At 37.3% G+C, this 25,737-nt stretch overlaps 6 protein-coding genes across 7 annotated transcripts; 3 read left to right on the forward strand and 3 right to left on the reverse strand.

The window, feature by feature from the left end:
- Positions 1–36: 36 nt before the first annotated feature.
- Positions 37–1,901, reverse strand: LOC106114334 (acyl-CoA-binding domain-containing protein 6). Its single transcript, XM_013307490.1, has 2 exons — positions 1,180–1,901; positions 37–869 (listed from the first exon to the last, which is right to left on the reverse strand). Exons 1-2 carry the CDS (start codon positions 1,810–1,812, stop codon positions 81–83), a joined length of 1,422 nt encoding a protein of 473 aa, XP_013162944.1. The 5' UTR covers positions 1,813–1,901; the 3' UTR covers positions 37–80.
- A 231-nt stretch (positions 1,902–2,132) lies between these two features.
- yip2 (yippee interacting protein 2) lies at positions 2,133–8,528 on the forward strand. Of its 2 annotated transcripts, NM_001312296.1 has the most exon segments (9): positions 2,177–2,273; positions 3,360–3,526; positions 3,985–4,116; positions 4,821–5,085; positions 5,254–5,429; positions 5,974–6,168; positions 7,629–7,783; positions 8,120–8,402; positions 8,434–8,528. In NM_001312296.1, coding segments are annotated over 8 exon segments (1,191 nt in total). In that variant the 5' UTR covers positions 2,177–2,254; the 3' UTR covers positions 8,202–8,402; positions 8,434–8,528.
- A 179-nt stretch (positions 8,529–8,707) lies between these two features.
- On the forward strand, positions 8,708–12,387 carry LOC106114531 (3-ketoacyl-CoA thiolase, mitochondrial). Its single transcript, XM_013307779.1, has 8 exons — positions 8,708–9,192; positions 9,831–9,997; positions 10,087–10,218; positions 10,320–10,584; positions 10,728–10,900; positions 11,254–11,454; positions 11,850–12,004; positions 12,303–12,387. The coding sequence occupies exons 1-8, from the start codon at positions 9,174–9,176 to the stop codon at positions 12,382–12,384; spliced, it is 1,194 nt and encodes a 397-aa protein (XP_013163233.1). The 5' UTR covers positions 8,708–9,173; the 3' UTR covers positions 12,385–12,387.
- A 347-nt stretch (positions 12,388–12,734) lies between these two features.
- HSPC300 (hematopoietic stem/progenitor cell protein 300) lies at positions 12,735–13,429 on the reverse strand. The gene is made up of 3 exons (XM_013307231.1): positions 13,156–13,429; positions 12,981–13,063; positions 12,735–12,876 (listed from the first exon to the last, which is right to left on the reverse strand). The coding sequence occupies exons 1-3, from the start codon at positions 13,274–13,276 to the stop codon at positions 12,850–12,852; spliced, it is 231 nt and encodes a 76-aa protein (XP_013162685.1). The 5' UTR covers positions 13,277–13,429; the 3' UTR covers positions 12,735–12,849.
- Positions 13,430–13,693: 264 nt separating this feature from the next.
- LOC106114466 (focadhesin) lies at positions 13,694–21,709 on the forward strand. The gene is made up of 19 exons (XM_013307697.1): positions 13,694–14,030; positions 14,106–14,309; positions 14,514–14,676; positions 14,970–15,112; positions 15,271–15,422; positions 15,672–16,234; positions 16,694–16,798; positions 17,267–17,388; positions 17,913–18,116; positions 18,579–18,771; positions 18,933–19,026; positions 19,401–19,606; positions 19,844–20,086; positions 20,219–20,488; positions 20,624–20,829; positions 20,915–21,034; positions 21,116–21,308; positions 21,378–21,505; positions 21,615–21,709. The coding sequence occupies exons 1-19, from the start codon at positions 13,750–13,752 to the stop codon at positions 21,658–21,660; spliced, it is 3,636 nt and encodes a 1,211-aa protein (XP_013163151.1). The 5' UTR covers positions 13,694–13,749; the 3' UTR covers positions 21,661–21,709.
- A 504-nt stretch (positions 21,710–22,213) lies between these two features.
- LOC106114097 (uncharacterized protein C1orf43 homolog) lies at positions 22,214–24,353 on the reverse strand. The gene is made up of 5 exons (XM_013307185.1): positions 24,110–24,353; positions 23,782–23,935; positions 23,306–23,525; positions 22,982–23,138; positions 22,214–22,671 (listed from the first exon to the last, which is right to left on the reverse strand). The coding sequence occupies exons 1-5, from the start codon at positions 24,266–24,268 to the stop codon at positions 22,567–22,569; spliced, it is 795 nt and encodes a 264-aa protein (XP_013162639.1). The 5' UTR covers positions 24,269–24,353; the 3' UTR covers positions 22,214–22,566.
- Between the last annotated feature and the right edge of the window lie 1,384 nt (positions 24,354–25,737).

Below are 25,737 nucleotides of genomic sequence, written 5' to 3' on the forward strand. Positions count from 1 at the left end.
ATAGTTAATTTTATTTTGTGTATTACAATTTTTAAATTAAATGTACAATTCTAATTTTATTTAATGCCCAAAAAACTAAACTACTGTGCACCTTCCAGAATGTTCCTTATCTCATCATCAGCAGCCAAATCTATTGGTGTATTGCCTTCTTCATCTTTGAGCATAGCAGCTCCATACTTTATTAGCAGTTTTGTTGAACTAACGTGACCACAAGAAGCAGCGTAATGCAAGGCGGTCTGGCCACTGTCATCCATTGCATTAATATCACAACCACCCTCAACAGCAGCAGTTAAAGCGGAAACTGCATCTCTATCTGCCGCCCAGTGCAATGCTGATAACCCATCTTCATCCTTTTTATTTTTAAGCTCCGGATATTGAGTTAAGAGATCTTTAACTCTATCTCCTAGATCCTCTCTAGCAGCTTCCAAGATGGATAGTTCATTGTGCACCAGTTCTGGTTCTGGACTGTAACGGAGTGATGAAACTGCCACCCATGCTTCTTTATCACCTTTATTTTCAACACTTCCATCACCCCATTCAGGGTCATATTTCTCAACTAAGGCAACATACTTCTCTTTTGCCTCATCACTTGGCATATCTAGTAAAGTTTTCCAAGCTTCCCACTTTTTACGTCCCCTTCCATCTAACCAGCCTGGCTTTGGAGTGTTACAGTTGCCTTCAGTACTTTGTTTAAATAGACCATACAACTCTAAGAGCTGACCATTATTTAGCTTTGAGGTTATTTTTCTGACATGGTCTGTGGCTTTGTTAAAAGATATATCAAGTGGTGATAAATCTTCATCGGAGAAGTCAGAGTCAGGGTATTCTGGTAGTGCCTCGGCCATGACTATAAAACTAACTGTTTTGGGCTTGAACTGTTAAATTATAGCCTTCTATAGTGTGGAGTTGCTTATTTGTTGCATTGGCAACAGCAGATGTATTAGAGAACTCTATAAAACCATAACCTTTGCTTATTCCAGTAGATCTATCAAACACTACTTTAGCACTTTGCACTGGACCAAACTGAGCAAAGTATTCTCTTAGTTGACGATGACTAACTGTCCAGGGAAGATTGCCTACGTACAGGCGAGCTGCTCTTGCGGTACTGGCCATGCCCTAAACAGAAATTATTTCAAGTAAATGTAAAGATCTGTCGCCTATCAAGGCCCTGTAGTCTACGCCTGAGCTTTCACTCAATGAATCCAAATCCAACAGTGAACCTTTCAGTCCCCACTTCTTTAGCAGAGCTTCTATGGACCAATCTGCGCTCCGTTCCTGGTAAGCACACAAAAATCGTCCGTCAGTTCCGTCTAGTAGGTAAGCAACAGTAGAAAGAACTTCCTCAAACTGTGATGGCTCATAAAAACAATCTGAAGCTAGAAGCAAATCAACAGGTCGCAAATGATGAACTTCTGCAAGAAATAGACCCCAGGCGAGACCAAGTAAATGGACGTCGCGGCCCGGCACGAGCCCGTTAGCTTCACAACAATCTGATAAGTGTAGCAGTGATCGGGGGAGAGCAACACTATCGGTCAATGTAACGTGGGCACCACACTTAGCAGCCAATATACCTGGTAGTCCTGTGCCGCAACCGAGTTCTAGAACTCGTAAGCCCCGTAAATGCCGACGTTGCGTCCACAAATACCAAGCTAAAAGCGGTGCTGATGGCCACGTGTAAAACGAGTAGCCTGCCGACAACAACTCCGGAATTACTATTTCCAAATATTCACCTCTTGTATCACCGTTACTTGCGGATTTCCCACGAAATACAAATTTCTTCAATTGACCATTTACAGGGCGACCATCGCTCATTGCATAAGCATATTTTTACAGAAGCAAGTTGTAGATAAAATTTGGTTGAAAATAGACATCAGTCACGTTTTGACAGTTCGAGTACAGATTCCATAGAATAAAAATTTTGAAATTAAAAATAACAAGTAGTTAAACTTTTTAACTTCTATTATAAACAATTTATGTTGTGTTACTTATCACAACAGTGCGTAAAAATGTTTATTAAACACTAAAATTATATTTCGTTAACGCACCTTCATGTCACATACTAGCTAGACTTTCCGCCTATAAATAATCCAAAGAGTATATAAAATAATCTTTCTGAAACTCAGTTCAGTTTGGTGCCACTTTATAATCTGTGCGCACGTAGTTAATGTTGCATTACTCCGTTCTGCAACGTTTCGAAGAGTGTTTTGTTAATTTATAAAGTTTTTTTATTTGTTAATTTAATTCAAAAAACATAATGTCTGTAGCTGTTAAAGGTTTGATTTTTTTGTTTGAACAATAATACGTTTAATATTACTTAATAAAATTTCTCCTTCGACCTTATCACTTGGGGTCAAACTCCAGTTATAATCGGCATTCCTATTTTTTTTAATTTATGGAATATTAAAAAGGAATTAAGGTTTTAATAAGCAGTAATTCATCAAATATGTTAAATATTATAAATCGATAAAATCAACTCGCATTTACAATACTGTTTTAATTGTGTTTACTTAATTTTTGGTACCCGTTATTAAAATGACTACGACCTTAATATCAGGTTTGCTATTATGGTAAATTAAGCTTTAGTTGTGTATGTGGAATAAAATAAATACGAATATATGCAAAATTATTAATTTAGGGTCAATAATCACTTAAAGTTGCACTAAGTTTGCAATTTAATAAGAAAAATATTTACTGTAAAACTTCCAATTTATTATTGGAATTCATTTATTACAGTAGATATATTCAAGTAAAACCGAATCACGATTCGGGTGCGATTGTTACTGAGATCTAATTGTTAAACCAACACGCAAATTCTTGTTAGAGGGTTTTTTTTCTTACATGAAAATTGCCATTTGGACTTTGACTTATTGTGAACTCTGTACTATATCGAAAGCAAATTGACATTTTTATAATATCGCATGACTAGATTGGGGTAAATAGATACCGCAGTTGATAAAGTTTTGCGATTATTCCTAAACATTACTACTAAATTCGAACCTATCATACTCTAAGTCGTTAAGTGGTCACTAAGGGAGTGAATTAGTATCAATTAAATATGAGAAATGTACTTTAAGCGACTGTGAAAGTAGCCTTCATAATACAAAGTGGCAGTTCAATGAGACTTATTCTTTATACCATCGACGCGTGAAGTGGTGTAAACCAGAAAGTGGTGGTAGAGTCTGCAGCAACATTACCACAAGCACAGAATACAGGCGAGAGATGAAAGTAATTCCACGTCACATCTGATGATGCGCCGGAGACCTTATTTTAGTTGTATTTTCCCACCAGTTTTATAAGGAAAGGGAAGGCATATTTCTTAGATTTGTTTGAAATTTGTTGAAGCTACGTTTTGTCCTTAGGTATATTCATCGTGGGCGCTAAGCGCACTGCGTTCGGCACGTTCGGTGGTGTGTTCCGCAACACGTCAGCCACGGAGCTGCAGACGGCGGCCACCACGGCGGCCCTACGCGAGGCAGGAGTCGCCCCCGACAAAGTCGACACCGTCGTCATCGGTCAGGTCATGTCGGTAAGTCACATGAGGTCGGCACTTCAAAGAACCGATGGAAAATGTTATAACTCTTCCGACCAATATCGCCAATGAGGTGCTCCTAAGTTAGTGATTAGGCGTACTCATATAGTGACATCACAGACATAATTGTTTTGCAGATAATTCTAGTAGAGTTAAGGTTAACACGCATTGCACCACACCTCATTCATCCACCACCGCCTTGTGATCACCGTGGCGTAAACAAAAATATAATGGCTTGTATTTTAATGTTAATTAAAATAAACGTAGCATTGAGTAAAACAAAAACCTACATTTTATTGCAATTTGTACTTAAAATTAAAACCAAGATGATATTTTCGCGACATTTTCTATTGTACATGAAATAATTAAATTTACACTTTTAACTTTTGTATATTAGTAAGAAATATGACTCGTAAATCTTCCAAATGACTTAGCATCCATTTCATTGTGGGTAGTCGTCGCAAGTGGACGGCATCTACACACCGCGGCACTCCTCGCTGAAGGCGGGCATCCCGCAGGAGCGACCTGTGCTCGGCATCAACAGACTCTGCGGCTCCGGCTTCCAATCCATTGTTAACAGCGCACAGGTTTGTATATAGTGTTAGAAACAAAATACGAAAATGTGCCAGTGTATTGCCGCAACACTAGTCTTACTAAAAGGTCGACGTTTATGTCCCCTCACTATTCATTCTGACACTGGACTTTGTAACGAAAGCACGTCATTCGCGACAAAGGATTAAAATTAATACTGTGTAAAAATAGCTACATAGAAATCATAATCATGGTAATTTGGTCTTGGTCACGGACGGATACGACAATTACATCGATGACTATCACATCTAACATCTAAGACTTACTGCAGCAGGATATAAGAATCTTTCAAAGAACGTCTTTTTCCATCCTTGAGAAGAATGATTGAAAGTAGAAAATTCCTTTGAGACGGTCAGACGCCATAAAACTGTATTGCACACATTTATGGAGAAGTTAACTTTGAAGGAAGGAGGAATGGTCTGTCCTCGGCATTTCCAAACCGCTACGACTTAGGGTCTTTTATAAAGCGCATCACACGTATTTCAGATGTCCGTTGATGAACACCTCGGCATTATCGCTGCTCGTTAACACCCTTTATCCTATAGATAAAAGGAAGGCTTTTTGGTAGACGAACCTAAAGAAAAACGTTATTATGCTACATTCATCATCATCTCACTATACGTCGCCACTTAGTGCCCCAAGCCTATCCTAAGTTAAGTGACTAGGTTATAGTCTTCATTACTGTGTACTAATTCCACAGGATATTCTGACTGGATCAGCTAACATATCTTTAGCTGGTGGTGTAGAGAATATGTCGCAAGCTCCATTCGCGGTGCGAGGTGTTAGATTCGGCACAGCACTGGGCTCATCTTACGCATTCGAGGACACACTGTGGGCGGGACTGACCGACAGCTACTGCGGTCTGCCGATGGGCATGACTGCAGAGAAACTCGGCGGACAGTTCGGGATCACCAGGACTGAGGTGGATGACTTCGCGTTACGGTCACAACAACGGTGGAAGACTGGTAAGAGTTATTTTAAAACTGTTTAACCCCTTAACTCTCAATATCCCATTGTTTAAGCTTTTTCTATATTTAAGATATACCCCAGGTCCAATCCTTCAACCTTGTCACCTTATTTGATATCACCTTGGAAGCATTATAAAGATATCTTTGTAATTTTGCACTTTGCAGCGAACGACGCTGGTGTGTTCAAGGCGGAGATCGAGCCTTTCACTCTGACGGTGAAGAGGAAAGAGGTCCGCGTGGAGGTGGACGAGCACCCGCGGCCGCAGACTACGCTTGAAGGTCTAAACAAGTTACCTCCTGTCTTCAAAAAGGAAGGTCTAGTCACTGCTGGCACAGCTTCTGTAAGTTACACAATGTTTTACAAATTTTATGACTTACCTTAACTTTATAAGCTTATGAGTTCTTTCAGACTATGTTCTATATCTGTGCCAAATTTCATCAAGATCCTTTGAGCCGTTCTGGAGGTACCGTCTAACAAACATCCATCTATCCATCCATCCAAATCCAAAATCCTATAGCTTCTTGTTCAGAAACAAATTTTCTTTGATATTTGTGAGGCTAAGATTTGTTCAATCTTTTGGAACTTGCAATATATTTTTTATGGGTAACATTACCTTGTTCATAAAAATATTTCCACTTTCCTGAAGACTTCGAAAACAGTATCGTCATCAGCTCACTATAATGTACTGAGGGGTTCAGAGCATATAATAAGTTAGGGGTGACTAGGCCATAGTCAACGCTGGCCCAGTGCGTGTTGACTTCACACATATCCTTGAATTTCTTCACAGATATATGCAGGTTGCTTTACGATGTTTTTCCTTCAATATTAAAAATTGAATGGAAAGCAAAAATCTCATGATTATGAAATCTCTATGTTTCGGTTAGGGTATAAGCGATGGTGCTGGAGCCCTAGTGCTGGCGAGTGAGGCAGCCGCCAAGAACCTGAAGCCCCTCGCTCGGCTGGTGGGCTGGTCGTACGTGGGCGTGGACCCCAGCATCATGGGCATCGGACCCGTACCAGCCATAGAGAACCTGCTTAAGGTCACCAACATGACCCTCAATGATATTGACCTGGTTGAGGTAAGATTCAGTTGGCACACCTGACCAAAGAACTTTCAAACATTGACGTGCCAATGTAACTACAAACACCATTCAACGAAATGATACAGGTTTAACCGTGAATTTCTGAGACCAAAATATCTGTATAAACATATCATCATCCCTTTCAATATAAATATGATAACACAGAGATAACAAACTTTTTAAATGGAGATTTTAGTTTTAGAAAACCACGGTAAGTCAAGTAATATAACTAATGTATTAACCCTATCGGAATTACTGGTAGTTTTTTTGCACTTATAAGAGGTAGAGGCTATGACTTTTGCTGGTACATTTGTATATACATGTTTGTATGTATTTCTGTACCGTTATGACATGTAGACTAAACATCTTGACTGATTTAGAAGTTAAAGACGACGGAAAATGTAAGGATGGAAAGAGCGTTTGGATTAGGATGAATTTTGGAATATTATGTTATATAATAAAAAGATAAAATTAAAATATAGAATAGAATTATTAGAAATAAACAGAAAAGCACGCACTGTTACAAGAATATATTTACAACTGCTGGTTTTAAATATAGAGAAAAAGGAATAAAAAACATATAAAGTTCTAAATTCAAAAATATAACAATTATGAATAAAAACATGTAAAAAGTTCCGTATCTGTCAGCAACAGAAGTGTTAAGTATTATTGTATGAGATTGAGAGACAAAGAATCTTTTCCTAAAGTTATATTAATTCAACAACATTTAAATTATTCGCTTTTAAACAAAATATTTAATTATAATAAAAATAACCATTATGATAAAATCAATTATGAATATTCATGAAACTTTATCGCTAAAAAAATAACAATGGCATCATTAAATCTTTAGCATTTACAAAATTATTCTGCAATAAAATGTATTGATTTATTATTTTAAATGTAATGTATTTATTGTAGGTTTTATTTTAATTTATCCTAAAAATATCTACATTTTGGGACCATTTCTATAATAAATTGGGATAATTATCTAATAGTATCTTGGATTATACTTTGTTTTGTCTGTAGATACATATTAAATGTCTTCCGAAGTTGAAAAGTCTAGTTTGACCAAGTTTTACAGAATTTTTGATACTAATGTTTGCATATTATATTTTAGATTTAGGTTGACCCCCGGGACAGAAGCTCCCAAATATAACCTCCCTATCTCTTCACAGTATAACGATTTTCATAAAATTTAGTATATAGAGGGTTTCGGGGGCGATAAATCGATCTAGCTAGGAATCATTTTTAGAAAATGTCATTTTATTCGTGTTTTATCGATAATCAACTTAAACATAAATTAAACTTTTTCTATCGGTAAGATCGAAAAATATTATTCATATTTCATCATTTTATTAGTAATTCGTACTTACATATAATTTCCAAAAAACACAATTAAAAAAAAATACTGAGCAAAGCTTTTATTTATTTATATGTACAATTAATTTACTCAGATCAACGAGGCATTCGTAGCTCAGACTCTGTCTTGTGCTAAAGCCTTGAAGCTGGACCTGGAGAAGCTGAATGTGAACGGGGGTGCGACCGCTCTCGGACACCCCCTGGGTGCCTCTGGCTCACGTATCACCGCGCATCTCGTGCATGAGCTCAGGTATGCTAGTTGTCATTGGGGGGTTTCATGTGGGGTTTGGGGGTCCAAATTTGTTACAATATGTAAATACATTGGCTTTGGGGGTTCAAGTCCACTAATACTTATAACTTACTAGCTGTCGCCCGCAACTCTGTTCGCGCGATATTAAAAAAAACTTAACTAGTTAGTCGATGTGTTCAGATAATATTTTACATCTATTCCAAATTACCTTATAACAAACATCCATCCATTCAAATAGTTGCATTTATAATATTAGTATGATATCAAAATAAGATAAAATATTTTTTGAGGTTACACTATATAAGCTTAGGAGCATATTTTTTTTATTGTTTTCAGACGGCGTGGCTTGAAGCGTGGCATTGGATCCGCGTGCATCGGCGGCGGACAGGGCATCGCGCTTATGATTGAAACTGTTTAAATTATATATCTTATTAATAAAGTTCTACACAAAATATATAATTTTCTAAACATTAGAAGATGAATGATGAATGCTTTGATAAATTTTTAAAATATTTTTTTATAATACATAATCTTTGTGTATGGAATTGTATGTAATTTTATCACTATTTTGCTACATGAAATGTGTTTATTACAAATTGTGATTTACATTTTTATACATAAGTTAAGCTAAATGTATTATGTATATTTTAGTGTACATAATCATTGATGTTGTGAGGTTTATATTAAAAAAAATATTTATGTAAAAAATTGTTGCAACTATGAAGTAATGTTGAATATGTATTTTTTATCAAGTGTTACATTATGAAGGAAAATATATTTATTATTTATATTTTTTAAATGATCTTTTATTTAAAACTGTTTTAGGTACAAATATCCTATTCAATAAAAATTGAATATTATGAAAGTGGTTTTCATATATTAATTCAAACTATTTTACTATAATATTATAAATACGAAAGTCTAGATGGATGGTTGTTTGTTAGAAGGTATCACCAAAACGGTTCAACGGTTTGACAACGCTGAAATTTACCACAGAGGTAGAACTTAGTCCGGAAAAATACATAGGCTACTTATTAAATTTTTCTTATATTCTGCACGGACAAAGTCGCGGGCGACAGCTAGTATATACATGTTACGAATGTTAAAAGATGGAACACAATAGTCTTTGATTCAACTTTGAACTTTTACGATATTAAAAAGTTAGTGCTATGCACATTGGCAGATATCTAATTTCTAAGACGTCAGATTCCATACCAAAAATATGAAGGTAAAATATCTCACAAGGTTATTGCTACAATGAATATAAAATTTACATAAAAATAACGTTATATAAAAAGATGATTGTGATAACAGTTATCTCTATCTGTTTTGTTGACAACATAAAACAAATAAGCATTCCGTTCTGTAGAACGAATCGAAACAAGGTCTGATGGCGCTAAACTGCAGAGGTAAGTTTTTTAACCTAAGCTAACTCATTAAGTTCCATTCATTTAAGATTAGTACAAATGCATTACTAAATACTCTTATAATATGCATCTTAATATTCCAACCTTGAACCACATCTGTTGAGTTTAAAGTCTTGAACAAAGAGTAAAGTATACTCTAGTACATGAGGATTAAGTTGGTAGAATTTGGTAAAATTTTTAACTATTATATTTAACAATTTCCGTACACTTCTTGAAGCTCTCGATGCGCTTGAGCTGCCGTTTTTTTCGAATGAAAAAAGAAAATCAACACTTCCCGCAAATGACTATTGTTTGGCACGAAATTCGACATTTTTACTTGACCAGAAGTATATAATGCGAAAACAAAATCACTCATGTGTCGCAACGGTTTGTTTACCATATGTCTAAGCTTGGTTCATGACGTTTTGGATATGTCAAAATCGACCAGCTCTTAGCCATGCTAGAGGCATCTGCTGACAAACAGCGAGAACTTAGTTGCGCACCTAATATTTAACCTGATCATCGGTAGTTTTTGTTAAATGGAAACACTAGTGTTGCTATATATATAAATTCCTTTTGTTTTTTTTATTTTAAGATAAAAACACCAAGACAAATAGAAGTGTTAAAATTTAAAATTCCAGGTGTACTTATTGTTGGAGCAAAGAGAACGCCGTTTTGTAGTTATGGAGGACCTTACAGAGATTTACCAGCATCTCATATTTTCGCTGAGGCGGCAAAGGATGCAATACATTCTGCTAATTTAAAAGCAGAAGTAATTGATAATACAGTTGTCGGGAATGTTAACTTTGTAAGTTTTTGTTACATTTAATTCTAAAATTATAACTGCTAAGAACTCCTCGTTCAAATAATTGTTCAAACCATATATTTTGGCGATAGCTTAGTCAATGCGATGGCGGAAAGACTCCTAGGTATTGCGGCACTTATTCTGGAGTTTCCTTAGATAGACCAGCGTTAGGAGTCAGCAAGGCTTGTGGTGCGGGATTACAGGCAATTATCACTGGTTGTATGGTAAGTTGAAACTTTTACATATTACTTAAATATTTCAAACCCACCGATGAAAAGGTCTATTTTAGACAAATGTTGAAATATATTTTTTCCATGTCTTTTAGGATATTTTAACAGGTTCATCCAAGGTAAGTTTGGTGGGTGGCACTGAAATTATGTCATCTCTGCCAATGTTGGTCCGCAACGTCAGGTTTGGGACCACACTCGGCGTAAAATATCAAATGGAAGATCATATTAAGAACCAAATAATCGACACCTACTGTGGTCTAAGTATGGAGCATATAGCCGAGGTTGTAGCGAAGAAATATAAATTTTCAAGAGACGAAGTAGATCAGTACTCGTTGAAAAGTCATTTAAAATGGAAATTTGGTTAGTAAAAATTCATGTGCGATAAAATTGGTGTTGTAATATTTAATTGACTTTAGTAACTTTTGAATGTATTCAAAACTTAAGAAGAATTAGTTGATTTCAGAAACCTGTAGCAACTACTTTCAATTTTTTTTAAATTTCAGCTCACGAAGCAAAAGGATTTAATGATGAAATCACACCGATAAATGTAAAGAATAAAAACGAAATCGTAATAAACACGGATCGAATATCTCGAATTGATTTAACCGCGCAAGAATTGTCAGTTCTACCGCCGATAGTAGACGACGGATTTATAGTTACAACTGGTAACACTACGGTACGTGCGGTACTTGCAAAATAAGTACAAAAAATATTTGTGTAGCTTATTTTAGCACCAAATATATTCTCTGTTAGTCTCTCAAATGATTGACAATTTGCGCTATGCAAAGTTACCAAAACTTACTAATTTAGAATGACCATCATCAGCTATACGTCCCCACTGAGGGGCTCGGAACCCAAGTTAGGGGTCACTAGATATGTGCAGGTTGCAACACGATGTTGTGTCAGTCAGTCACATAAGTAAATCGAACAACACATTTGTACATGGCGGGATTCGAAACCCTGAGCCACCGAATCTCTTTCGCTAATTTCGAATATCTTTTTTTTAATTTTAATTGGATATCTTTTAAGGTGCCTGCTGATGGTGCTGCAGCATTGATAATAGCTGATGAAGAATCAGTAAACCAACACCAACTAACGCCATTAGCGAAGTTATCAGGTTGGGCGTGCGTCGGCGTGGATCCTGCTCAGGCTTGTTTAGGCGCTATTCCTGCTATTCAGAAGTTACTTGCAGTCACAAATAGGAAGATACAAGATGTTGAAATATTTGAGGTAAGCGTTAAATTTTGGCGGCACTGACCTCCATAAATGCACTGGCTAAAAGGCATAGTATTTTGTTCCTATTTGAAATACGCCATTTTGGCGCTGATGGTAGCGATTTGAGGCGGTGGTGTGTACTTGGTCTCATAATATAGATAGAATTAACTACCAATAACATCAATGAGTGCGATTAAATCGGAACAAAGCAAAAGCAGCCATTTTCAAGCAATAGCCTATCTATTTATAGAGATCAATGTTTAGGGGGTTAGAGGAAAATATGCGATTTAAATATCTTTGTGTTTCCCGCGTTTATATACAGGTAACACAATACTTTTTACAGACTATAGAATTACCATTCAATAAAAAAAAAATGTTAATACTGTTATGTATTGGTTATGTTTCAACAGATAAATGAGACCACAGCGATACACGCATTAGCAACGATTAAGGAATTAAAAATAGACCCAAGTAGGGTTAATGTGAGCGGCGGGGCTTTGGCGTTGGGACATCCTGTTGCTGCTACCGGCGCCAGGATGGCCACACATTTGGTGCACCAAATACGGTATTTGACATGAATCTTTAATTCTCTTCTTATTTAATTAAATAGATAGTATGATAGACGTAACCTGACATTTTGAATATGATAAATTGAGCCCGATAGTTACAGCAAAAAATATGTTTGCAGGTCCTAATGTCGGAGTATGTAGATTTATCCTACAAGGTTCTTAGGTCCAAAGGGGACTTGGGCCTTACTGTGATAACCCGTTGCACATTTTTTGTGCCAAAACAGTAACAGGGAAATATATAGTTGGTACTTAGACTGTATTTGCTTGCTGTACTAAAAATTTAAACATTTACAGGAAAGGCAATTGTAAGACAGCAGTGGCTGCCTCCAGCTGCGGAGGCGGACAAGGAATTGCTCTGATGTTGGAAGCAGTTTAATCTAAAGAGCTTAAATAAAAAGTTTCAGTAAATTACTGTCTTTATTTATAATAACTTAAGTAAAATGTCATATAATAATTATTAATTTAAAATATTCCTTCTTTAGAAACTAATAAATTATTAGTTCATAATCATGCTTGGTTCAACATTTTATAAGATGCTATGCTTATTTTAAACATTTTTCTATCAAATGTGCTTTTAAAACAAATATGCAATCTGACGATTATAATTAAGTTGATTTCTCAACTCAATATTATAACTTCTAACTATGGGTTTCTAAAACCAATATTCCCATTTAAAACATAATGTTATCTCTGTTTTGTTAAAGACAGGGATGATGATACATTTTACAGAGATTTTGGTGTCAGAAACCAATGATAAGCAATATATCTTATTATAATCAATCAGTACTTATATGTTTAAAACAAGAATTAAATGCTTATCTTCCCTCTGGATACAACTCATTTAAGTTAAAGTTTCTCCTTTGGTTACCTGAAAAGTAAAAGTAAAAGTAAAAGTCACCGAGAGCTTATTGAATATAACAGAATCTTTTATGTGATACAGGAAATGTATTATATGTTAAAATATATACTTACACAAGCTTCCAAGTAGTCTATTTTTCTTTCTAATGAAGTCAATTTTTCATTTAATGTCGCAAGCCGTGATCGACAAGACATGTCTAGAATGAGGGAGAAATTAATGATTTAATAGTGTACACTGGTTGAAAAGTTTGAATAAAATAACGAAAACAAATATAAGACGTTTACGTACCAAAGGAATTAAGGAAATCTGTAATCTTTTTAATACTTCCCGTGATAACTTCGATATATTCTCTGTTCGCCCAGTCTTGCTGAATTTGTTTTTGTATGGTCTCTCGAGGTGGGGTGGACATTTTATCGGTTGGCTTCACACAAAAATTGATAGCACACACTTTTAAACAAACAAGATCGTAGTTTTAATAAATAAAATCTTTATTTCATTCGTTTTTCACACAACAATAAAAAATGTCAGATATTGTCATGTGTCATGCATGCAACATGCAGCAGAAACACAAACTGTGCTGCCAAATGAATTTTAGAAAAGCACATGTTGCATTCTTATTGGTTTATACATATTTTTAATAAAATCTTCGCATTTTTTGCGACTTTTTTTCTAATATAACATATTAAACTATATTTTCAAGGTTCAAATTGCTTTAAAATAGCTTGTCTAAACTTTTTCATTATTTATTATGATGCATAAAACCGAACCAACAATCAATTGACAGAAATCAGCTGGAGTTAAAATTTGCCGAAGTCAATCAATAAAGGTTACGTGTCAAAACACATCTGTTTATAATTTTTTTACTAATATAAAAGACTGAATATGGATGAAATTGAATATAAACTAAAAACAAACAATAGTGTTTTAATCGTTAATGCCATAGACAAATTAATTTCCACCATAAAATCTAAATATCAGCCGGCTGAAAAACAAAAGTTCGCGTTAGAGAATGAAGAACTTAAATTTCTGAGAGAAAAATGTTCTTCGGAGAATACTCTTGTCAGTCTTACTGCATACCAGGGTCTACTAGCTCTGGTGGAGTTTGGAGTGTTAGAAATTGGGCATACTATGTCTACAGTTATAACATTACTTCCAACCGCACAGTAAGTTGTACAAAAATCAATCCTACGTACATCTGAAATCAACAATACATAATTTAATTTATTTTTATTTTGAAGCAACTACTCTGCCACGATATCAACAATGGCTGGTCTGTTAATTCTCGACTTACGGTCGCGTCTTATCCCCGGTCAACCATATAAATGTCAGTTCTCATTGAGGTCTCCAGTGCATCCCCTCATATCTGTGCTAGAGAAAAATAAAGATGCTGAAGATGATGTTCTTGCACAAATGCATGCATTATGCACACACCCTGATTACAAGTAAGTGTAATTAAATTTTATGAGAGCAACTCCTATAGTCCTGGTCACATTTGGACGTAAACAATACCTTGGAAGAGACTTATGTTTAGTAGTGAATTTTATAATAATAAAATAAGAATAGTTCACAGTTTTTTATTGTACAAAGATACTATAAGTTATTTTTTAAGGGTGTATATAAATTGCATTATTTTCTATATTTTTCAGGATATCATCAAATAGCTTAGAACTTCTCCGTTCTGTGTTCTTCTGGCTGATGTGCAATCCTCAGCAGAAGAGTGCAAGCATCAGGCCATGGCAAATGTTACTCAGCTTGCCACAGACAACTGCTCAGACCTCAATTCTACTTGACTGCATCTCCTGTCAACAGGTTACTGTTTTTATAAATATTACCTATGAAAACTCGTTTTTTATGAATAAAAAAAATTGAAGATAAGCTCTTTACTTTGTACGAGACTCTTAACTCTATGCAGAACACAATTTTAGGTGTAGCAGGGTGCAACGGGATGCATTGCGCAGCGCGCCGAAGACATTGCCGCCAAGATATTTGAAAAGATTTATATGTTCTTTATATATTATGATTGTGTGTATTGTATATATTTTGTCACATATTTTTTATCTGTATTCTGATTATAGATTTAATTAATTATTTTGTATAATTAGATTTGCAATCCAGCGTTGTTGGAGCGTGCGTTCGCGGCGTACAGTGCTGTAACAGACACATTCATATACCAGCAGAGACGGGACTATGTGATGGCTTTGCTGCCATTCCTCGCCAGGATATCTAATGAAATGCTCAAAAACGGGTCAGTTGAACTATTGCAATTTATGTTAAAATATGTACTCATCTCTGTTATAATCATTGACAAAACAGAGATAAAAATTTGTTTCAAACGAGGATTTCATTGTTCATCATTTCAGCCCCAGTTGTAGTTTAGTTATTAAAATCTTTCTTGCCTTTTAGGCGTGACCCCCGTGCGTGTTATAGTCTGATAGAGAGGTGCTTCGCCCTCGAGGCGCCCGTGCTGCGGACAGTCGCGGGCTTCACTGTCCTCCTTCTGGCTGACAACCTCACACAGAGCTCTGCCCTGTACCTACACGAACTGTTTAACTTGTGTGAGTGTGTTTAATGGAACATTGCCATTGGTTAAAATGCATTTTACCATCTCTTTTCTTCACTTTGATAAAATAGAGATAAAGATATAATTTGATTTTTTTCGACTACAATTGTTTGAAATTGTGTCAATTTTTGACAGTTGGAATTTTCTTAATACAAAAATATATCAAACTAAACCTTATGTAGAAGGCTTAAAGTTGTTTTTAGATTAAAACATAAATGATAACATTATTAACTTTTCCTTCCAGGTTTAAATATAATAAGTAAATATGAATATTCCGCGTTAAGTTTGAACGCATTTGCCGCGTTATCTTTACAGTGGCTCCATCTGCCATCTTATTTGACAACGAATGCATTAAAAGTTGCTTCAAGTATACTTGATATATATCGAGACACAAATAAAGAAGACAGCGGTCTATACATGCCTAATTTAAAGGCAAACAAAATATTCCAAACATTATTATATACAGATGGATATCTTTATAAAATGTTTAAAGTCATTGAAACGTGGGAACGATTGAGAGATGATCCCAAAAAATTGATACAATGGTTTAATCAATTAATTAAATCAAATCATAATTTAAAAATAGATATTTTACCTTTCTTTGTTGGTATAATATTTGAAAAGAGGAAAGAGGAATTTGACGCCGTTATGTTAATGGCAGTAGGGGTCATAATTGAACTTGTTAATGTAAAAAAGGATTTGTCTGTAACAGTATTGCCTATTTTAATGTATATCATAGCGAATGACCCACGGCCATCTGTTAAACTGGAATGCTTGAAGGGTCTACCGTTAATGGCTATGTCAAAGGTTAGTATTACACGACCACAATAACATGACACTTAAATTATGAAAATACTTTTGTCCGCGTCTCCGTCTACGCAGAATTAATTTTTTTTGGTAAATAGCAGATTTTTTAAATTAAATTTACTAATATTTTTTGTACCATACCAACTAAGCGCTATGCTTGTGCTAGGATATGGTTTACGACAATAGTCGAATGGCGGGATTCGAACCCCCGACCTCCTGATCGGAAATCCCTTCCCTTAACCATTAGGCTATTGGCGCTTTTCACTTTATAAGTAGCCTGTGTTCTTCTATGTTCTACATCTATGCCATTTCATCCATATCTGTTGAGCTGTGCCGGAGATCTAACAAACATCCATTTAAACTTTAGTATTTGTCATATTAGTCAGATACATTGCTTTGTTTAGATATCTACAACTCTAATATATTTGATTTATTTTCTATCGTATTTGACATTTTCAGGAAAATGTGCCGCCAATAGTGAATGTTTTAAATAAACTTAAAACAAACAAAAGTGTACCTACTTCTGTTGTCATAATGTTGTATACAATTCTGGCTGAAACACAGGTATTTATTAATTAATTAATTTCAGCAAAACTATAACTTTTAAATAATTAAACACATCCAAAGACTTTTCAGAACAATGCTTAAATTTTTAACATAATAAATATTGTTAGGAAGAAAATCCGACACATTGCCGGTATGGCGCAACACTAGCCTTATTAAAATGTCAACGTTTATGTCCCCTCACTAAACATTTTGACACTTGACTTTTGTAAAGAAAGCGCGCCATTCGCGTCAAATGACTAACTAATATTGATTCAAAATACATATATATGTAGTTATTTAGGTAAATAAGTATTTTATAATAATAAAAGTTCAGTCGTGTAAAAGTTATAAATATAAAATTATTAACGTAATGACTATTTCTATGTTTTAAATATCATGCCGAGATATGTCGCTCTGTTTCTTTTAGTCTTTCTCTCTCTTCTTTCACTTTGGGTCTTTCTGTTTGTATGTCTGTGTGATGTGTAGGTGCGTTGTTTCCCGTACCTCCAAGAGTTGATGGTGGAGCAGCGCGCTGGCCGCCCTGATGACCTCAAGTGGGAGATCGACTTAGCTAAAGCACTCGCTGTTAAGCGCATCTGTGAAATGAGGTTAAGCTAAAAAAGAAAAGATTGTTGAATAAGACAACACTCGAAATATTGCTTAGTTAGAATTATATTTTTCAAATAGAAAACTGATAAAGAAAAACATTTATTAACATCCATTAAACCAAAAAGGCACAAACTTGGTGTAAAAGTGTGCTAAAAAGAAGCCAGCGAAGCAGGGACAGATTAAACTGTTCCTGCGCTTGTTTCCAGCTGGCACTTTTATTAAAAAAATATGAAATAGATTAACAACAATGCATTTGTTCTGACCACTGTTCTCTATAAATGGATAAGGGATTCCTTGGAAATTACAATTTTGCTTCGTTCCGATTTAAACGCGGTTGTTGATGTTACGTGATAGTTAATTCATCTATATTATTAGTTCCAATTGACACCACCGTAACAAACCGCAACCATCAGCGCCAAAATGGTGGAAATCAAACTGGCACAAAATACTACGTCTTATATCCAATCCATTTGTATAATTCAGTGACTCTGGCATATAAGATGTGAAATTTTCGGTATAACAGAGCGTCAAGTCACGGTCTAGAACTGGTATCGGTGATATCTTCAATACTGAACAAGTGCACAGACCGCAGCGGTGCGGCTGCCACATCGATGGCACTGTGCGCGCTGGCGGCGCTGTGGCGCGGCGCCGCGCTCGCCCCGCCCGGCACCTGGCGCGCACTCGAGCCCCGCCTCGCCAGGGACTCCCGACCTCTGGTCCAGATCAGGTAACTTAACTGTACTAAATATTTCATTCACATATAAACAATTCGGTAAGAGGCGCTGCTATCGCGGTTATGTCAAAATGTATATAAAACCTATTTGGAAATTTGTGTCATTTTTGTCGTTGAAAAGGGGGCGCTAGTGAGATAGTGTAATTTAGTTTGACATTCGTCCACCGGTTGTCGGTTTATAGGTTTACGTACTTAAACAACCTTTGAGAAAGTCGCGGCATAAGTATGTAGTATATTTATACATAGAGCGTATCACCATCTCAAAGGCCGGCAACGCATCTGCGGGTCCTCTGGTTATTGCTGATGTCCATGGGTGTCGTTGAACACCTCGGTGTTAACGCTGCCCGTTTACCCCCTTCTGTTATAAAAAAAAAGAATGGCCAATAAAGTGATAAGGACCATTTCAAAAGTGATAAATGGAACCTTCAGTGTCGATTTTATAATTTTTATTTGTAGTTTATGCAAGTTGTTGGAGGAGATACCCGCGCTGCGTGTGTCAAGTCCGGAGTACGAGCGGCTGGTGTCGGACGCCTCGCGGTGGCTGTGGCGGCGTCTGGCGGAGGCGCAGCACCCTGACCTGGCGGAGGCTGCCTGCGACGCTCTCGCCGCATTCAAACTGGAAGATTTTAAACTCGCTGATATACCAGAGGTAAGTTAACGTCGGTAAAACAGTACGAACAACTTATTGTCTATGACACATTGTGGGTAAAACAGTTCAGTTTTTGCCGACTTAATTTAATGTCAAGTGTTTATAAGACAATTTAACATTTTTAAATAGATTGTTTCTAGTTTATTTGTTGATGTGTGTAGATATACAGAAGCACGGTGCGACTGCCTGCGTCTCACTGCAAGACCCCGGCTGATGCTGCGAGGAAACCGGAAGATGTTCTGGAATACATACCATGTAAGTAAGACGCTCCGCCCGTTCCAACCCTAATTTAAATATGTATATCTGTTTTGAAATAAAAAAAAGATGTTAAAAGTAAAAAAGTAGCCTATGTTACTTAGGTATAATGTAGATTTGTTGCGGAGGAAGATTTTTTGAAATCGGCCCTACTGTTTTTATGTTTACTCATTACAAAGAAATCTTTATTTTTACAATATGAGATGTAGTGACCAATGGTGGATCCAGGAGGGGGGAGGGTGTCATGGGGGTCATGACTCCACCTGACCTGATTCCAGGACTTAGTTGATCCACTAATTGAACAACTAAGTGTACAATAAAGTGATAAGTTGTTGACTCGACGAGGAGTATGTGGGTGTGGGGGTGTGGTGCAGGCGAGGTGTGGAGCGAGGTGTTCAGATGCAGCAGCGAGTGCGCGGTGCGGGGCGCGGGGCGGGTGGCGAGCGCGCTGGTGGGGGCGGAGGTGCGCGCTTACCGCGGGGGGCTCTACAACACGGAGGGGCGCGGGGAGCCGCACTCCTACGCCCATCTGCTGCCCAGCAGCGTGCTCAGGGGTCTCATGGAATGCTTCAGGAAACAGGTACCTGTTCCGCTTTACTCATATATATCCTTATCACTAATTATTTTCATAAACTAGAGAAGAAAAAAACTAAATTACTACCCTATATATTCTTCCAGACTATGTTCTATATTCATACCGAATTCGTCGAGATCCATTGAGCCGTCCTAGAGATACGTTCAAACATCCATCCGAGTAAACATTCGAATTTATAATAATAGTAATATTAAAATTCTAGAATGGAGTCTTTTGTATTAGGTCACATCTCCCTCCTTCGAGTACTCGGACACTGTACTCCTGGCCATCCTGGAGACCCTGACCGTGGAGTACTCGAAGCCGCTGCCCCCCCTGGACCTGTGCTTCTTGCACGAGGCGCTGCACCGCGGGCCCGCCTGGCGCGACCTCTGCTTCAAGCTGGCCGCCAGGCAGACGCCCGTCTCTCCCTCCGCACGAAGACTGTTTGAGAACTTTCTAGTCCTCGTGCAGCCGGGGAAGTGCAGTGTGAGTAATTGGAACCCTATGACACTCACTGGAACGATACTAATCTATCACCTCATTTGTTGAAATAGATTCAGCCGTCCAGGCTAAGGCGGATTACAGACAATATTGTTTTTTTTTCTTCGCTGGTAACAGGAAGCCGACATAATGATAGTATTCAAGAACTTGTCCATCTTATGCCGCGGCATGCCGCCCAACACGCTGCGCGGACCAATAGAGCGCTGCCTCGGCGACTCCTTCTCCAATATGTGCAAGACTGCGGGAAAGGGAGAGGAGCCCCTGTTCGTCCGGCTGCTGTGGTGCATGCGGGATGCCCTGGCCTGTGACAAGATACACGACGCCAACAGGACCTTGCTCTCGCAGATCATAGAGACGTACTTTAATGTTATACCTGACAATGGCATGGTGAGTTGTGATAACTGTCATCGTCATCGTTCTTTGCTTCTCGGCTTCGAAGTTCGGTCCTTCGAGTCGGAACGACCTCTTGAATTATGATCTTTATCGTATTGTATCAAAGTTGAAGTTCGAATGTACTTGTAGGCGTGGCATGCGTACCTGGAGTGCTGCGGGCATTTGAGCAGCAATTACCTGGAGCGCATGACGTCACCGAGCGGGTGGTGGGAGGTGAGTGCGGACGCGTTGGTGCGCTCGTGTCGCGTGCGCACCGTGCTCGCCGCCATCGCGGACTGCCGCACGCCGCTCACCTGGCTCAACGATGTCATCGACTCCTGCGCACAATGCATCTCGTTAGTACCGTCTCTCACATCTTACTTGTCGACTAATACTGTCGCGTGTCATACACGTGTCAATGTGTGACATATGCGAGTGCAGCGTGCAGGAGTACACGCTGCAGTGCATGGTGAACGCGCTGCAGTTGGCGCCGTCCGACGCGGAGACGACTAAGGATTGGCTGCTGCAGCTCATGGCGCGCTCGCAGATCGCCTTCACAGAGTGAGTCATCAGTAAATTATATTAGAATTGTAAGTTTTTGTCTCGCTCTATAGTCTTGTTTGTTCGAACTCTGCGGTTCAGAACCGAGGATGAGTCGGCGAAGCTGTACCTTTTCGACGTGTTCATGCTGAGCGTGATCATGCTGAGCGGCGTCTGGACCCTCGAGCCGGAGGTGGGCCAAGTGACCGGCAGCCGCGCCGTGCGCCGCGCCCTGCTGCCCGCCGCACTCGCCGCGCTGCTCGCTAGAGACCAATGGAGGAGTTGTTCGCTGCAGGTACGTCGTAGGTCCCTCGAGCCGGATATATTGTTGTTCACATTTAGCGAGGTGTTTGTTAATGTTCAGATATTGGAGTGGGTGTCGCACACGCGGACGGCGACCAGCGACGTGGCGACGGCGCAGTGCTGTCAGCGCGCGCTGCTCGCCCTCAGGCACACGGAGAACTTCGCCTCGCACAAGATATGGATGAGATTGTAAGTTCTCCGTTTTATTGCAACTCTAAGTCATATTAGGACGTATTAAAAATTAATAGCATAGAAAAATTTCTAGGTCAAATTAGTGAGCTATATGTTATTGTTTCAGAGAGAGCCACTTCGCGATGTCAAACGCTGTCAGTACGGATGACTGAACACTGTTGTGAATACCTTGTCTATATTAAATATATACTAACTATTAAATATCATATTTTCATGTAATATTTGAAAGTACACTAAGGTATCATTAATTTTTAGGAATACATCTTAAAATGTTATAGTTGCTTCGATGACTAACTTGATGCATTGCTATGAGGATCTGAATAGTTTATTTATTAATTATATCTTTATATATATAATTCTTCTGTGTGTGTGTATGTCACTGAACTTCTCTCAAACGACTGGACCGATTTAGATGAAATTTTTTGTGTGTGTTCAAGGGGATCTGGGAATGGTTTAGATTCACAATTTTCATTAAATATTAACTTCATATTAATTTATTCAAATTAAAGACGTGTAGACAGGACAACGTCTGTCGGGTCCGCTAGTGTAATATACATTTTAAAGTTTCATTTGCACATTGTCAGATGAATATGGAAGCATTAAACATTTTAATTAATGCCGTCTTCCTTTGCCTTGCCTTTCTGCTTTAAAAATAAACACAATAATTTTCATATATTAATATGATAAATTACACATACATTAAACAATACAAATATATCCTAAATCTAATATTCTACATTTAAATAATTAATCACTATATTATAACAATGATTCTACCAAAGAAATATCCACAGAAACAATTGTCTCTCTCATTATCAGTGAAAAAGCTGAGATGACAATACGTTTAAGCACATTTTCAACAATAAACCCAGCGTAAACATAAGACTGAGGCATTATCTCAATCTTCAAGTTTTTTTTGCACTTTTCACAACACTATCACTTTACAAATGTCACTATATCAGTTTGTTTCCTTCTTTGAGATTTATTCTACTTCACTTCTATTCTATATTTGCCGCACCACGTCAGAGAGTCTTAGCATCGTGGCGGGCGCGCCGCCCTCACACGGCCGTCTCATCGGCCGGAGCCTTCACCGCGGGCTCCGTGGGACTCCGCACGGGCACTCTGATTATCTCATCCTCCATCTTTGACTCCACCGGCATGTTCTGGACAAATATTACAAGTTATAGTACTTTACATACACTAATGTTAAAATTGACCTCAACTAGAGTCCAAAAATATTACAATTTCAATTAAAAAAGCAGGAATTATACTTAATTTTCGAGGATATTTGCAACATCTCTCTAATTTGCCAACAAACAAAGGGGTTTTAATATCTTTTAACTCAATCAAATATTTGTATGAGTCACAATCAAAAGTTTCATGTTTTTTTTTAAACTTTCAAGACTTCCAAATAATTCTAGGAACAAAAGAGATATGCTTTATTCTATTTGTAGAGTGTGTGTATGTAGGTACCTCTAGTGCAGTATACTGGTTGTGCAACACAGGCAGCTTGTTGGCTCCGGGCAACGCGGAGAGCGCAGCAGGTCGTAACAGTCGCGCCGGACGTCGCTGCGGGCTGTCACGCGGCGACCCACCCCGGCACGCGCCCACACTTTTCAGCAAACGAGCACTGAACAAAACAACATTAGTCTGAATACTCCAACACTTATACCATTCCTGCACTGAACATAAATCATACAGTAGTAGCAGTTTTTAGTAAAAATCTAACATTGACTTGAAACCTACAGTAGGCACCATTATAATTTCTTCTATAATTCTACTAAAAATACAACTTACGCGTCCAACAATTTTAAAAGAAGTCTGGAATATGCTCTGTACTCATCGTCTCCAAACTCTGCGGGATGGTGTCTTGCACACTCATACGTATCACAGAATTGATGTACAAGCTTCTGGCCACGGCCATCCAGTGGCGCCGCCAGTGACGACAGCAGGAATGAGCGTAAGGATTCGCGTGGACGACGACGCAGACCTGGGTCTTGACGGGCTATTTCTTCTTCTGTAAAAACCAAAAAAAAATTAATCCTAGAAAACAAAATTGATAATATCTTAAACATAAAGTTACTTTTTAATTTGAGGAACATAAAAAAACATTTGAAGTGCAATAGCAATGAAATAAGAAATTACCACTGGTAAAATAAGGAAGTGCTCAATTTTTCTAATCTATCCAGTCTATCCATCTCTAGACCAGTGATCTAAGTTATGTATTTTACAAACAAGTAGTTTAACATTAATCAAAGTAAAACATAACATACCTAAAGTCTTAACATCATCGACTGCACGGAATCTGTAGTGGTAAGGCTGCTGAGGCTCTAGGATGTAATGTGAGGGCTCGGCACTCAGAAGACGAGGCTCTGTCACTATGCGAGGTACTGCTTCTATGCGCCGCTCTATTTCTTTCTTCAAACTCTGACGTAACAGACATTAGAAATATAGGACAAAATATATAGTTATCATATGTTTCACATATTTAATTCCTTGCGTAGTATTAATTCAGTTGAAACAAACTTTTGTCTTTGATGGGATAGCAAGGCTCTAGTCTTAAATAATACCAGTTAGTACGTTTTAGATATGAAATCTCACCTTTTTCGCATCCGCACCAATTGGTACATGAGGTCCCCTACGTGATCTCAGAGCAAATCTAGTAATTTGCCTTTTCGCAAAAATAAATAATATAACAAACGTTAAAACACCGCCACTTATTATGAATATGATATTCCTAATACTTGTAAAGGCCTGCATATTTTTTATTTATGTCAAATAATTATATATCAACTATTATAAAACAATAATTATAAAGAATTGAATTAAATTGAACAATTTGTTTTCCAGTTCCAGCTGTCAACTGTCAATGTCATTATGTTATCGATTGTTTTTGTTTGTCATTTTTTTGTCACTAGTTTAGTATATTCTGCCAGAACCGGTTTTTTATTTATTTCATTCATCTTTTATTTTTACGGTAAGCGGCTTGGCTGAATTCTTTCAGTTTCACTTTTTTTATCGATTCTGATTAAATAAAAAAATGTTTTATTTGCTTAGGTCAGCTAAAATGTTTTCTCTTCACAGACTTCTTTAAGCCTTTATGTATTACACGATAGTATTATAATATAATACTATTCATGACGTTATACAAAAAACCGCAAAACAAACAAACATACAAACACATTTTAATGTTACCCCGATTTGCCATCGGAGTTCAATTTGTAAAATTCTTAGAGGTATACTACGTACTAGAACTTTATAAAATCCTGGAGTCTGCTTGAGTCTTAGATTTGTTTGTGACATTTTCTGAACTTAAACTCGACTTGAAGGCGTGGTAAAAATTATGGATTGTTTTTAATACATTTTTATGAAATTTAAATAAATTACTACTATTTATTAGATGGCCGGCTTTAATAAAGTAGCCCAAAACATTAAGGTTGGATAAGACCAGGAAGATGATGTTCATGAAGAAATTCTGTTCATAATTTTTTTTGTACCTGTATTTTATAATGTTAACGGATACAAAACTTTTATAAGATCCAAGTGGCACAATGGTTCAGTCAATATGCATAAAACTATGCACGCATTTTAAAATTTTATCGTTCCTAGAAACGTCTTATTATTAATTCATCGTATATCATACACGGCACATACAAGCCGTACACAAATTCCTTCATCATGATTCTTTCTATTGAGCGTTGGGCGAGCCACGAACGAACGTCTTTGGCGGGAAACGCGACTCGCATACTGATATCCAATATGGCGGCGACGTGCGGTGACCAATCGTACCAATACGGACTGTCGATTGTTCAACTAACAACAAATGGTTTCGGCGACGAATAAGGACAACTATATTTCCATTATAGAGTTGCTTCGAACATTAAAGCGTAAATTGACGTATTTACTTTTCTATATGAGACCTCCAATGAGTTTTGTTTATGATCATGACCAAGATGTGGTCCAATGTAGTAATTGCAACATTATTAGAACAGTTAGGTAGATCTAGTTAAAAATATCTATGTAGTCTAGATTTTGATATTTCAGTACAATACGCGGGAAATATCAAATATTATTAGAACTATAACGGTGTCCTAGATCCTAGGCCAGGATTAGTGCAGGAATAGACAAGAAAAGAGAAGCCATATCTTTAATTGGTAGGAATAGAAGAAAGTGCTGAGATACTTGGTTGTTGCAATCGCTCAAGAGATTTTCAAATCGAGGATTCTGAC

This window comes from Papilio xuthus, unplaced genomic scaffold (assembly GCF_000836235.2).
Source record: "Papilio xuthus unplaced genomic scaffold, Pxut_1.1 DF828142.1, whole genome shotgun sequence".
In the NCBI taxonomy this organism is placed as follows: Eukaryota; Metazoa; Arthropoda; class Insecta; order Lepidoptera; family Papilionidae; genus Papilio; species Papilio xuthus.

Coding starts and splice junctions, on each gene's coding strand:
- LOC106114097 (XM_013307185.1), bottom strand. CDS start 24,268: ATGCAGGCCTTTACAAGTATTAGGAATATCATATTCATAATAAGTGGC. Junction 23,936..24,109: donor TTGGTGCGGATGCGAAAAAG/GTGAGATTTCAT, acceptor CTGTTACGTCAG/AGTTTGAAGAAAGAAATAGA. Junction 23,526..23,781: donor CGATGATGTTAAGACTTTAG/GTATGTTATGTT, acceptor TGGTTTTTACAG/AAGAAGAAATAGCCCGTCAA.
- yip2 (XM_013307648.1), top strand. Junction 5,086..5,253: donor ACAACAACGGTGGAAGACTG/GTAAGAGTTATT, acceptor TGCACTTTGCAG/CGAACGACGCTGGTGTGTTC. Junction 6,169..7,628: donor ATGATATTGACCTGGTTGAG/GTAAGATTCAGT, acceptor TAATTTACTCAG/ATCAACGAGGCATTCGTAGC.
- HSPC300 (XM_013307231.1), bottom strand. CDS start 13,276: ATGTCCACCCCACCTCGAGAGACCATACAAAAACAAATTCAGCAAGAC. Junction 13,064..13,155: donor AGATTTCCTTAATTCCTTTG/GTACGTAAACGT, acceptor CCCTCATTCTAG/ACATGTCTTGTCGATCACGG. Junction 12,877..12,980: donor TAGACTACTTGGAAGCTTGT/GTAAGTATATAT, acceptor TTTACTTTTCAG/GTAACCAAAGGAGAAACTTT.
- LOC106114334 (XM_013307490.1), bottom strand. CDS start 1,812: ATGAGCGATGGTCGCCCTGTAAATGGTCAATTGAAGAAATTTGTATTT. Junction 870..1,179: donor CATTGAGTGAAAGCTCAGGC/GTAGACTACAGG, acceptor TAACAGTTCAAG/CCCAAAACAGTTAGTTTTAT.
- LOC106114466 (XM_013307697.1), top strand. CDS start 13,750: ATGGATGAAATTGAATATAAACTAAAAACAAACAATAGTGTTTTAATC. Junction 14,310..14,513: donor TGCACACACCCTGATTACAA/GTAAGTGTAATT, acceptor TATATTTTTCAG/GATATCATCAAATAGCTTAG. Junction 21,309..21,377: donor GGAGGAGTTGTTCGCTGCAG/GTACGTCGTAGG, acceptor GTTAATGTTCAG/ATATTGGAGTGGGTGTCGCA.
- LOC106114531 (XM_013307779.1), top strand. Junction 9,998..10,086: donor TTGTCGGGAATGTTAACTTT/GTAAGTTTTTGT, acceptor TTTTGGCGATAG/CTTAGTCAATGCGATGGCGG. Junction 10,585..10,727: donor TCATTTAAAATGGAAATTTG/GTTAGTAAAAAT, acceptor TTTAAATTTCAG/CTCACGAAGCAAAAGGATTT.